Here is a 12,097-nt window from a genome sequence, read left to right as displayed (position 1 = left end):
GGTGATTGATGGGGTGGTTGGTGAGGTGGTTGGTGAGGTGGTTGATGGGGTGGTTGGTGAGGTGGTTGGAGAAGTGATGGCTGAAGTAGTTGGTGAAACTGTTGAAGTGATAGGGGAGGTTGCTGAAGTAGCAGATGAAGTCAGTGGGGAAGTTGTAGGTGAGGTGGTTGGTGAAGACGTAGGTGGAGTGGTAGACAAGGTTGTTGTTGAACTTGTAGGTGAGATGGTTGAGGGCGTACAGTATTGCGGTGGAAAGCAACAGTTGACTCGTATCTCATAATCATAACAAAGTTCGAATTGCCCAAATCCATACTGGTCCTCATTATTGCAAATGAGCCCCTCTGAGATATTACACTGTACCTTCTGGCCCAGCTCTTCCCAGCTAAGTTTGGGCTCCGTGGCTGCCCTGCACTCAATGTCCTCAGGAGCACTACAGACATGATCAAAGGTCTCTCGATCACCACCACCAGGGCCACTGACAGGATGATTTTCATTGATCCAGTCAGACCAAAAGCAGCAAACTATTAGAGAAACAAAATTACATACAGGTCATTAGTGCTTGAGTGAGGCTAGGTGATTCAGAGTCCTCAGTGACCTCACAGGTCCCCCACACACACTTGTCCACCCTCTTATCACCACCAAAGGACCAAGTTATATTAACCCAGTCAGAGTTCAGAATAGATCCGTTCTCACATTTCTTGCAGCTGAAAGACTGAGGCTCAGAGGGGAGGGACCACTGAGGCCTGTGTTTAGGTGAGACATACCCTAGTCTCAGAGTTTCAGCTCAGTACCCCTTCCTTGTCAATGCTGAATCTTTGTGAGTGAGAGAAAAGGCTAACAAAAGAGCCATCCTTAAGGAAGAATGTGAAAAGGGCTTTGTCTATCCCTGACCAAGAACATAGTCGTCCACACAGATCAGTGTCCACGGACTTGGCAGACAGTGGATAAATACACCTGTGATTCTCAAGCAGCTAAGTGCAGCCTGTGCTCACATCTGCTTCCAAAGGAAGTCCAGGAGTCATTTCAAACGGTTTTCTCTTCTCAGCCCTACTTATCATGGGAAAGCATTGTCAATGTCACTGACTAGGAGTCCCTGATGGAGCTTCAATCAAGGAGAAAAGGCGGATATTACTGCACAATTTAAGGTATTTGGGTTTTTTTGCATGGTCTTGCTATACAGCCCTAGACAACCTGGAACTCTCTAAATAGATCTCAAACTTATGGCGATCATCCTGCTTCTGCCTCCCAACTGCTGGGTGTAAGTGTGCACCACTATGCTCATACCACATCATGTGTGTGCGTGCATCTCTGTGTGTACGTATCTCTGTACATACAGGTATATGTGTGCAAGCAAATGTCCATGCACATGTTTATATGTGAGTGTAAAGGCCAGAGAGTCAGGTCCGGTGTCATCCTCAAGAGTGCCTTGTCCTTCCAGACAAGGTCTCCTATTGGCCTAGAACTTGCCAATTAAGTTTACGGGTTTGCCAGTGAGCCCCAAAACTCTTGCTGTCTCTGTATCCCCGACAGTAGGATTGCGAATGTGCCCCACATGCCTGACATTTTACGTGAGCTCAGGGGGGATAGAACCCACGTCTTTATGCTTGCGAAGCAAGTGCTCTGCCAACTGACCAAGCCAACTCAGGTCCTCAAATTTGCAAGTGTTCTCTCCTGTCATACCCCTGACTGCTCACTCATCACGGATATGATTTGTACAGGAGCAAATCCAGAGGAATATATGTCCCCTGCCTTCAAAGAAATGTCAATACCACCTAAATTCACAATTTATTTGCAAAACAAAGGCTGGATACACAGAACTGGCTCCAGCCCCAAGAGGTACTCTCTATGCTGGATTCTCAAGATGACAAAAGCCCCAGAAAACCCTCACCTGGAGGTGTGGTGGTCATCGTGATTGTGGTGGTGGCAGTGGCGGTGACCGTGGTTGTGGCGGTGGCTGTGGTGGTGGTAATGGTGGTGGAAATGGGGGTGGTAGAGATGGGGATGGAGATTGTGGTGAAACTTGTCACAGTGGATGGGATTGGTGTGGAGGAGCCACAGATATAGAACTGTTGCTCCACTGTTCCATTGGGTCCACAGAACTCCTTGTAGCAGAAGATACCATCCTGGGTCTCGTTAATAACCTTCCCTGAACAAGGGTTATAGGGACATCAACCCAACAGGAAAGACATACTTTCAAGACATACTTTCAAGACATACTTCCCCAATTTATCACATGTGAGGGAAGACTGAGGATACATCCCAGCAGGACTGCATACCCAGAACCTCTCACTGTGAAGGAGCCTCTTTGGCTCCCAGAGTCAATGACCCCACAACCTGGATGAGAGACACACTAGAAATTCCCCATAGGGCCCCATTCCCATTAGAGAAAGGGAACAAGAATGTGTAGTGTGAGTCCCTCAGGCTTGCTGCACAGCTCAGCAAGTGGAAGCTGGAAAGGACTTGGGCAACAGAGACACAGAGCCCAGGAGGAAAACAATCCCCACTCGAGGCTGGGTCCCATAGGTACAAGAACAGCACAGCTCATGGGCTTCCTGGGTTGGGACCGCTAACCCTCTACCTCCAGGATCCCAGCAGAGGGCAGCTTACCTACATCTGGACGGCAGATGATTTCTGACGTGTTGGTGCATATACTGTAAAGCAAGTATAGATGCTACAGGTCCTGCTCATGCCCTCCATGCTCACATGCCCATTACCCTGTGCCATGGCCCAAAGCCCAGAGTACTGCCCCAAACACAAGCTACAAAGGAACCCACCAATTGGGTTCTAAATGTGGCCAGCTAGAGGAGGTGAAGCAAGCTAAGAAGAAGATGGGCCGGGAGGATACGGTGAGTTCAAAAGACCTCCATACCCCCCAAGGACAAGAACCAGCACCTCTGTACTCTAGTTCCTATGACCATGTGTGTACATGTGTGATTAGGTTTGCAGCTATGTGTGGCCATGCCCATTTATGCATGCACACTGTATGTGCTTGTCTGTGAGTGTGGCTATGATCCATGTGTGTGTGCTTGCACGTGCATATGCACCTAACTGAAGTGACCTCATTTCCATGTGTATGAACATAGTGTGTACATGTATGTGTCTGTGTGTCTGTGTGTGTGTCCTCACACACACACACACACACACACACACACATGTATACGCCAACCTTTCCCAGACCCTGTGCAATGTAGGCTCAGTACCAAGACATGCAGATCTCATCAGTGGGAATAGATGAATTGGTCTCGTAGCGAGTGTCCCCGATATAGCAGCCACACTTGTCCCCAGTGATACACCTCTTCCGGTCCTCATCATAGATGGGCCTGTCCTCAGGGCACCGAGGGTAGCAACCTAGTGGATATAGGAAATGGGGCCCAGACCACCATGGAGGACCTCTGGTCTACCAGACCTTCTTTATCAGCCCCACCCCACCTGGTCTTTTGCTTGGGAAGGTTCATCTATGAAGACCAAGAGTCAAAAGACAGGGTTTGTGTCTCCCCTACAGTTCTCTGCTCCCCACATGCAGAGAAACATGGGATTGTTTCCACCCATGAGTTTGCCTGCTCCTCTGCCACCTCATCAGGGGGCAGGACCTTAGCATGACCCCAATTCACTAAACAGACGGTGATGAAATCAATCTTGTTCCCTGAGCCAAGCCACTCAACCCTTTGGCCCCTCTCAAAATCCCCATGTGTCTCCCCAAGCTGGTGGTAGTCCTCAGCCTAACAGGAGCCTGCCCCTTGGTGGCTACCTCCCTGGAGGGCCCTGCCTGCTCACCCTCCAGGTAAGACACTGAGATGTTGGAGTGGATGCCGTTGAGGGTCCTGCAGGTCTCAAAGCTGCGGTTCCCACATGGTTCGTAGTGCCATTCACACTCGTCTGGGGGATTGTAGTAGTCACAGAATACGGCTAAAGGGAGGGAGGATGGGGACATGGTCAGGCTTAGGAGCACTCAAGTGGGTGCCCAAGTAAACCTGAGTCAGGGAGTGTGAGCCAGAACAGGACCAATCTGCTCCTACAAACACAAGTCTCACTTCGGCTCAAGAAAGGATGCCTGAGGGCAGGTGTGGGATGATGCGCATTTGGCCATCACTCAGATGGGGAAGGAAGGTACTGTCAGCCACGGGCACTCACGACAAAGATCCGGTGTCCTCCAGAACACACAGGCCTCTGCCTTGGTGCACTCTTGAGCGTAGGAGGCCACAGCGGAGCAGAAACACTCACAGTCACCACCAGTGTCACAGGAGCAGGAATCATGCACACAGGCCTCATAGAAGACTGTGGGGTCCACCTAGGAAGAAGACGTCAGTGTGCCCTGGGCCCACAGTGCATTAGAGAGCCTAGAACTCAGGACTATGAACCTGGCTCAGGACCAGAGTGGCTGACAGAGGGAGAACACTCACATTAAGGCCACTCAGGGCCAACAGGTCTGTCATCACTCATACCCTGAGTCCCTCGAGATGACCATCCTAAAACTGGCCCTCCTCCGGCTATCCTCTAGGCATTAAGAAAATAAGTCCTTTCTCTCCCTCCCTAGTGATCATGTAATCATGGCAGAGGAGGTCAGGGTCCAGCCAGGAATCTCAGAGAGAAGGGTTGATCATCTAATTACTAACTCAAGGAACGAACGAAGTGTACAGAGCTGAAGAACGAACACCTCATGGTGGTGCAGCAACATGCCCCCAAGTGTCCTTAGCCAACTTGGAGAGGCCAGGAGCCCAAAAGCAACCACAGTAAGACTAATAGGTCACATCCCTCTCATAGCACAGTCATGCTAACCAGTCTCTTTCAGTGACCCCAACCATGGCCCCTGACCCCAACCACAACACACCTAATGTAAGACTCTGCCTATAGAAAGAACCCTTTGCTCATGCCCACAATCAACCTACACCTGTGCCCCTGCCCACACTTGTGGCCACTCCCATGCCTGCAGCCCTGCCTACCTTGCTGTGGCCCCTCCCATAACTGAAGCCCTGCCTACTTTGCTGTGGCCCCTCCCATGCCTACAGCCCCGCCTACCTTGCTGTGGCACACTTTGAACACATCACTCTTGATAATGCTGCACTGCTTCTCTGCCCAGGAGCGGCGATGTGGGTTCAGGCTGCAGGGGTCTGGGTTGTGGCTCACATCTGGGCAAGTGGAAGCTTCCTTCCAGCTATTCCCAAAGTCCAGCTCACTGGTCACCACCATGTGGTCCCGAGTGGTGAAGTCATTTTTGGTCTGGTCATCAAAGTTCCCACACAGACCACATACAGTGCCCTGCAGAAAGAAAGACAAGAGTCTCTAGCTTGAGAAGATCTTGAGGTAAGGGAGGGCAGCATCCACGGGGCCTACACTGGGGACAGCCCAAGGCACAGCTGGCATCTTGGTGGCCCACCTTGTAAGAGGGATCCAGCTTGATGAAGATGGTGGTCTTCTTGTCCCAGATGACAATGATGCCGGAGCTGGCCTCCACCACCAGGTACAGGCCCACTTCCCGTGTGATATAGGGCACGTGGTGTCCCTCTTCCAACTCCTTCACCACACGATGTTTATCCACCAACTTCAGCTCTGTCCCCTATCCAGAGGAAAGGATGGTCATTGACTGTGTCCAAGGGTTCCAAGGGATCTCCTGCCCAGGGATGCAGGAGCACTCACCCCAATAAAGATCTTTATGGCCTTGGAGCAGGTAACACCTGTGGTACCACAGGGGACATTCTCAGTGATAATGCTGAAGGAACCGGTAGAGTTCTGGCCACAGTAGTCCTAGGGGCCAGCAATACAGTGTCAGTCAAGAAGGGCAGGACACAGCTGGCAAGGCTACAGCACCCCTCTGAGTAGAAAATGCTCTGCCCTTCCCCATCTGGGCTGAGAGGCCTTAACTCAAACCTCATCCAGCCAGACCTGTTGTCTAGGGATGATGATGTCTTCAAAAAGCACAAGAGATAGTAGCTTGGCCTGTCTACACGCACACACACACACACACACACACACACACACACACACACACACACACGGAGGGGCAGGCTTTCTCAATAACCCTCATCTCCATGCATGGGTAGGGCGCTGAAGGGAGGAGAGGGGTTTACCCTCTCTATTCAGGGCTGGGAACCCAAATCCTAGCAGTGTGTGGATTCCACGGTGAGGAAAGGCTGGCCCTTCCCACCCACAGGACCCTCTTCCATCTCTCTGGGCAGGCTTCTTCCCAGACCACTCCACAATCGCACCTGGACAGCCACATAGGAGCAGTGTCCATCAAAGTCATAGTGCTTCCCGTCGAAGGTGATGTAGTGGCCACTCCCGTAGATAGAGCAGGTGCTGTGGCACGCATACCGGGTGCACTCCCAACGTCCTTTCTGGCAAGTACTGAGGAGAAAAGTAGAGGAGCCTGAAGGGTCCTGAGGCTGAGACTCTCATCTGCTCTTGGAGAGCCGCTTAGGTAAGGCCCTGGACACCATGGAGATACCTCCTGAGGAGGCCACGTAGGAAACCTGCAAGCGTGTATACTGGCCTAAAAGTGACTTCTAGGGTAAGGGGTAGACACTAGACTTGCTCCATCAAGAGAGTAGGAAGTACCTTATGTCCCCACAAAACCAGCCCAGTCCCTCCAGCGCCGCCTGACTGGGCCAGCTCACCATGTGTTGTTACAGTCCAGTTTGATCCCTTGCCCAGAAGAGTATAGCTGTTTGTTGTGGATGCAAGGACACTCATCCTCCTCCACACATTTACCACGGCCGTCATCCAGCAGTCCATCGGGACACACACAGCCACTGACACACTCTGTATGGTACTGGAATAAGAAGGGCTCAGATAAGGACCCAGCCCTCCTTGAGGGGTCAAGTGCAGATGGCCACGTGAGAACTAACAGTGTCCTGGATCCCCAACTTCTTTTCCTCTCTCCTAAGACCCCTCCCTTCAAGCTCATCCTGGTCAGGGAGAGTGGGTAGAGTTGCTGGTCAAAGCCCCTACACTGACCTCTGCACTGACACAGCCTACCACCTCCCAGGGTCACAAGGAGTATCAACCCGAGTGTTTGTCAGACTCAGCTCCCAGCCCAATGAACTGGCAGTGTGGGAGTTTGCCTTTTCCCTCCACAACAGACTCAGGCATCCAGAACACCCTTAATCAGCCCGCCCACGTCATCCCTCCCTGGCACTCACATAGCCAGCCACCAGTGTCTGGCAGCTAGTGGCACGGGGTTTCCGGGTGGCCAGAGCAGTTAAGTTGTTGCAATCCACAAGGATTTTGTGTTCCGGACAGGCTGTGGGGTGAAGGAGTCTGTCTTAGCTCAAGGTGAATTCAGGGCACCAAGTAAGTAAGGAGGAGAAACAAGACTCAAACGTGTGGCCGTTCATGGGCAGCATTCACTTACTGTGGCCAATCAGTTTGACCTGGGTACATTGCAGCCTCCCATTCCGGCAAGTGCTATGAAAGAGAAGTGGGAAGGGATGAATGGGGTCCAGGTCTGTGTCCACACAGGACAGATGCCAGTCAGGCCACTCTCAGGATCTCAACCCTGGCACCTCTGCACCATCTGAGAGTCTCAGGTCCCACGGGTAGAGTCCCTAGTTTTTTCACTTGGGGTGGAGATTCAAGAGCAGCCCCCTCCCCACTCTATGGGCTCCTTGCCAAGTCCAGGACACTCACCAACGCTCTTCCTGCCTCAGAATCACATCTCCTGCCTCCAGGTAAAGACCATGGTGGTAGCAAGAGCACTTAGCCAAGGGCACACAGCGACCTTTCTCATCCATGAAGGTGTGGTCAGGGCAGCCACAGCCTTCCACAGGTGCGAATCCCTTGAGGCAGTGGGTGTCGCCTTCTGAGAGTGAGCGGCAGGTCTGCTGGCAAGTGGTCAGGTTATACATGAAGATCTGTGAGCTTGGGCAAGCATGCACATCTTTGTCTGCAGAGGAAATTGAAGGAATAAGGAAGGAGGAAAGGGAATAGACTCCAGCTACTGTCCCTATAAGCTGTCCCTGAGTCTCTTTCTCCACCAGGACTGCAGATACCCGCCTAGCCCAAAAGCTAGAAGGCCAGCCACCCTGAGAACCCCTCCCAGGCCCCTGAACTCAGTTCCTACAGTTGTGGCTAGCCCATAGCCCATCTCTACAGAATTAAGCTCCTTGCCGCAATCAGAGAGTCTAAAAAGGCAGGGAAATCTGCTGCTTCTGGCAGAAGCCGGAAGGCAGCTCCAAGGAGCTGGCCCCTCTCCCTGGACTGCTGTACTCAGGGCTCTCAGCTCAAGCCCGTGGAGTTCCATGTCTGGATCACCATCTTTGTGATTGAATCAGCCAGTGGGGAAGCACTCACTGCACACACGCTCCCGCCAGCCCCACAGCATGACACCCTTGGCTGCACAGGCACGGGCGTAGGAAGAGAGAGCTGCACACATGCAGTCCTCGTTGTTCTGACAGTTGCACGTGTCGTATTTGCACCTCTGGGAGGCAAACCAAACAACAGACCGTGAGGCGGGGAGGCCAGGTGCATGGTCCTAGCACTTAGTGCACTCAAGTGAACATACATGTGCACACACACCAGCTCTCAGGCTCACACACATACCCAGCCCCTCAGAGCTCAGCTCAGTGCCCAGAGCACACTTTGGTGGCTCTGGAGACACTGCATGCAGCATTGAGTGTGCAGTGGTGGGGGATGAACTCACCTTGTAGTATTCAGTGGGATCCACAGCCAGGTGGCATCTGGCAAAGGGCGTCTCCGACCTCTTGAGTAGGGAACACCAGTGCTCAGCATAATTGGCTGGGGAATGGATCAGAACCTTAGCATGAACCAGGCTCCATTTCACATATGCTGAGCCTAAAGTCTGATCACCCAGGATGAAGGTGACATAGTTTCCTGTGTGACCAAAGCCAGACCCCTTTCTTCCTCCAGTCATAACTTCAGGCAGCTATGAGCAAGGTGAGACCTCTCTGCATAACACCCACCTCTCCCTTTCTCGACCTCAAGGGGCTAGAAATCCACATATATGATGGAGAAATGGGTAGGAGGGCATGTCATCCTAGCAGTTAGCCTGCCCAGCCCATCTACTTTGTCACCTGGAATGCTGCCACCATGGGGCCACTATAAACTAGCTAAAACAGCAGGTGAGTGTGCAGATTCCCAGCACCATGGACCATGTGACCTCCGCCCACTCCTCACCCACATCCTATGTCTTCATCAGGAGCCCCATTTGCTTTGAGGCTGTACTGTCAGGATTATGTGTCCTTGACAAGCCAGTGGACAGCAACCAGATTCCCCTGACCCTTACCACTCTCAATGTTGAGGGAACAGGGGTCATCTAGCCAGTCCAGCTTGTCATGGCAGCTCGATTGGGCCTTCCAGGTATTGGCGAAGCCAGCACCTGTGGCCTCCACCATCCCACCAGACGTCATGAAGTCATCACTCTCTAGGCCGTTGAAGTTCCCACAGAGACCTAAAGGGCCAGGACAGGATTAGGAAGAATCTGGGGATGGGGGAAGAGACAGGACCCTCATGGAGCTTTTTCAGAGACAAGACAGGAGAAAACCACTCACCCTGCACCTGTCCCTGGGCAGATTGGTCCAGAGTCACAAAAAGCTGCATGACTGGAACCAACTGGATCTGCAGCCGCAGTCCGAACATCGTGTTCACAACAATGTGGTAAGAGGAGGGTCGGAAGATGGAAAAGCTCGCTGTAAGACAAGAACGTGGTGAAAGGCAGCAGGGCTCCTTGGTTCCACCATACTATGGTGGCATGCCCACCACCCCCTACCACTAACAGGGACCCAAGGATAGAGTCTGCCTGAGGACACAAGGCCCCTCCTTGGCCCAGACTCAGGCTGTCCGAATCTCAGCTGGGATCCCTCCCTGAACCACTCACCTGCCACATGAGGCAGGGTCACTTCCATCTCATTGAGCAACACGCTGCCACCTGATTTGAAGGCCACCACCTGCAAGAAATGCCAAGGGTGCATAGGGCTGAGAGGGCCTGCATGCAGGACCCGGAGATGCTAGGAAGGGAAGGAGTGGAGGCACTCACATTCTTCTTGTTGTCAGTCAACAGCACTACAGTCTTCAGGCAGGTCTGCTTGTCTGTAGAGCCGCAGGAGGCCAGCTCACCCAGGAGAGCATAGGAGTCATTGTGTTCGCTCTGTGTGAGAAAGGGTGGTGCAGTTACTAAGGATCTGACAGCCTCCTGTACCCTAGACCCCCACTTTCCATCCTGTTTCTAGGAGCAGCATTACCCACCACCCCAAGGACAGCCTTCTCCGGAATCAGTCTTTCCCCGCTCCCGGGAAGACACAGGGCCCCCAGCTCCATCCAGGTGCCTGGCTAGCTTACCTTGGTCAAGACATAGTAGCAGTCCCCATGAAAGGTAAACTTTTTCCCATCAAAGGTGGTGATGTGGGAGCCACCTTCCAGGGCACAGGTCTCAGGGCAAGGTAGGTCTTCACACGTCCAGCGACCGGCATTGCAGACACTGCCCAGAAGCAGGGCACAGGGTCAAGACTCAGTAACACCCCAGCCCGTCTGACCCCCAACCTCTACCCCCTGAGACTTACCACTGCTCACAGTCATTGGTAATCTCCTGGCCTGGCATATAGAGGTGTCCATGCAGCTTGCAGTGGCACTGGCTCACAGGGATGCAGCCACTGCCCGTGATGTCATCATACACTGTGCCTGTGATAGACAGCCAGAGATGTAAACTTACCCTGGAAGCCTCAGGAAGTGCCAGTCTCCCCTAGGTAAGGCTTCCAGCCAGACCTCCACCCACAGGTGTCTGGAGCCCTATTCTGTCAATGAAGATTCTCATCTCACAGCCCCTGGGCTCTTGGAGGAGTCCCAACCCTCCCTGCCTGCTCCTCACCCAGTCCCTAGGACAAGGGTCATCCAGAGCACATACCTTCTGGGCAGAAACAGCCATCCATGTAGTGTTCCTCACACAAGCTGCTGACCTCCAGATGTGAGCAAGTGTCGACGCAGGGCGAGCTGCTCTCCAGGTACACCATGTTACCGGGGCATTTCTTGGCTAGAAGCAAAATCAGCTCCATCAGTCCACAAATAAGGAGCTACCAAGGCTGCTGGCAAACACAGCATCTGGGTGCTTGGCCCAGACATGGCTCCCACTAGGGGCTCACTAAGCCCAGGGCACTAACACTGAGCACCATAGAAGGGGCCTCCAAGTACCCCATGGGTCACTAGGTACTTACGGCAGAGTGAGGCAGTCCTCCAGTTCTCAGGCCTGCCACCTGTGTGAGAGCACTGGCGGGAGAACTCAGCAAGCGTGCTGCACTCGCAGGCACCGCCCTGCGGACAGTGGCAGCGGTCTTGCATGCAGGCTTGCACATACAACTCCACAGGCACACGGGCCTGGCAGTCCTCGAAGGCTGTAGAGGTCAGCAGCCTCTCACATTCGGCTCGCTTAAGATAGGAAGACAGGAATTCAGTCAGCTATTCACACCTCTCTTCCCTCCCCTTAGAGCAAAAGGATCCCCAACAAAGGTCAGTGAGTGCAGGTTTCCTGAGAGCCTGGGGTCCCCTCACTGGTGGCTCACGTGTTCAGAGCAGGACTCCGGCTCTTGTACCACCTCAGGGTCCCCACATTCAACTCCAGGCTTGTTGATCTTCTGCATGTTCCCAAACTCAATGGCACTGAAGTGTACGCCTGGGGAGATAGCTGGTCAGTAGTGATCCTTGGGAGGCAGGAACCTGCAGCCCCACCCCTGTCTCCCTCTCAAGACCAGCTTTGCACTTACCGTCAGAGAGGAATTCATTTTGGGTCTGCATGCCATTGAAGTCCCCACAGAGACCACAGGTATGGTTCTGGAACCGGCTGTCCAGCTCCACCTGTTGGAGAAGGGAGGACAAGTGAGCAGACCTCAGAGCCCGGCATGTCTTCTAAGTCTAGGCAGCTTTTCAAACAGGACAGGTTGGGAAGAAGGCAGAGGTCAGCCACTAGAAAGGTGGCCTTCAGGGTGGAGTACCAAAATGCAGTCTCTGAAGGACACTTAGAGACAGCTCACTGCACCTATAGCACAGAGAGACTCTCTCAGGTCAGGCCAGTGGAGTCTCTGGTACCAATCACTGTCTCCAGCAGCCTTCTCTACCACACAGGATCCTACTCCAATCGTGAGGTGTGGGTCTCCCA

General features: G+C 53.0%; 1 protein-coding gene across 1 annotated transcript in view; it reads right to left on the bottom strand.

The window, feature by feature from the left end:
- Muc2 (mucin 2, oligomeric mucus/gel-forming) overlaps positions 1-12,097 on the bottom strand; it is a 28,056-nt gene that overhangs the window by 13,666 nt on the left and 2,293 nt on the right. Inside the window, exons 4-29 of the mRNA XM_028786857.1 lie at positions 11,706-11,796; positions 11,505-11,614; positions 11,160-11,370; positions 10,853-10,978; positions 10,512-10,629; positions 10,291-10,429; positions 9,989-10,099; positions 9,830-9,899; positions 9,504-9,641; positions 9,239-9,403; positions 8,636-8,730; positions 8,287-8,413; positions 7,624-7,879; positions 7,349-7,401; positions 7,137-7,237; positions 6,612-6,766; positions 6,204-6,342; positions 5,635-5,742; positions 5,375-5,554; positions 5,017-5,256; positions 4,132-4,288; positions 3,201-3,348; positions 2,608-2,651; positions 1,938-2,146; positions 1,192-1,201; positions 354-521 (exon numbers count right to left, since the gene is read on the bottom strand). Coding sequence (XP_028642690.1) covers positions 354-521; positions 1,192-1,201; positions 1,938-2,146; positions 2,608-2,651; positions 3,201-3,348; positions 4,132-4,288; positions 5,017-5,256; positions 5,375-5,554; positions 5,635-5,742; positions 6,204-6,342; positions 6,612-6,766; positions 7,137-7,237; positions 7,349-7,401; positions 7,624-7,879; positions 8,287-8,413; positions 8,636-8,730; positions 9,239-9,403; positions 9,504-9,641; positions 9,830-9,899; positions 9,989-10,099; positions 10,291-10,429; positions 10,512-10,629; positions 10,853-10,978; positions 11,160-11,370; positions 11,505-11,614; positions 11,706-11,796 — 3,469 coding nt within the window. The remainder of the gene's footprint in view (positions 1-353; positions 522-1,191; positions 1,202-1,937; positions 2,147-2,607; positions 2,652-3,200; positions 3,349-4,131; positions 4,289-5,016; positions 5,257-5,374; positions 5,555-5,634; positions 5,743-6,203; positions 6,343-6,611; positions 6,767-7,136; positions 7,238-7,348; positions 7,402-7,623; positions 7,880-8,286; positions 8,414-8,635; positions 8,731-9,238; positions 9,404-9,503; positions 9,642-9,829; positions 9,900-9,988; positions 10,100-10,290; positions 10,430-10,511; positions 10,630-10,852; positions 10,979-11,159; positions 11,371-11,504; positions 11,615-11,705; positions 11,797-12,097) is intronic.

The sequence above is a fragment of the Grammomys surdaster genome, unplaced genomic scaffold (assembly GCF_004785775.1).
Source record: "Grammomys surdaster isolate TR1022 unplaced genomic scaffold, NIH_TR_1.0 125603, whole genome shotgun sequence".
Classification (NCBI taxonomy): domain Eukaryota; kingdom Metazoa; phylum Chordata; class Mammalia; order Rodentia; family Muridae; genus Grammomys; species Grammomys surdaster.
This window is presented reverse-complemented; position numbering and strand designations above follow the sequence as displayed.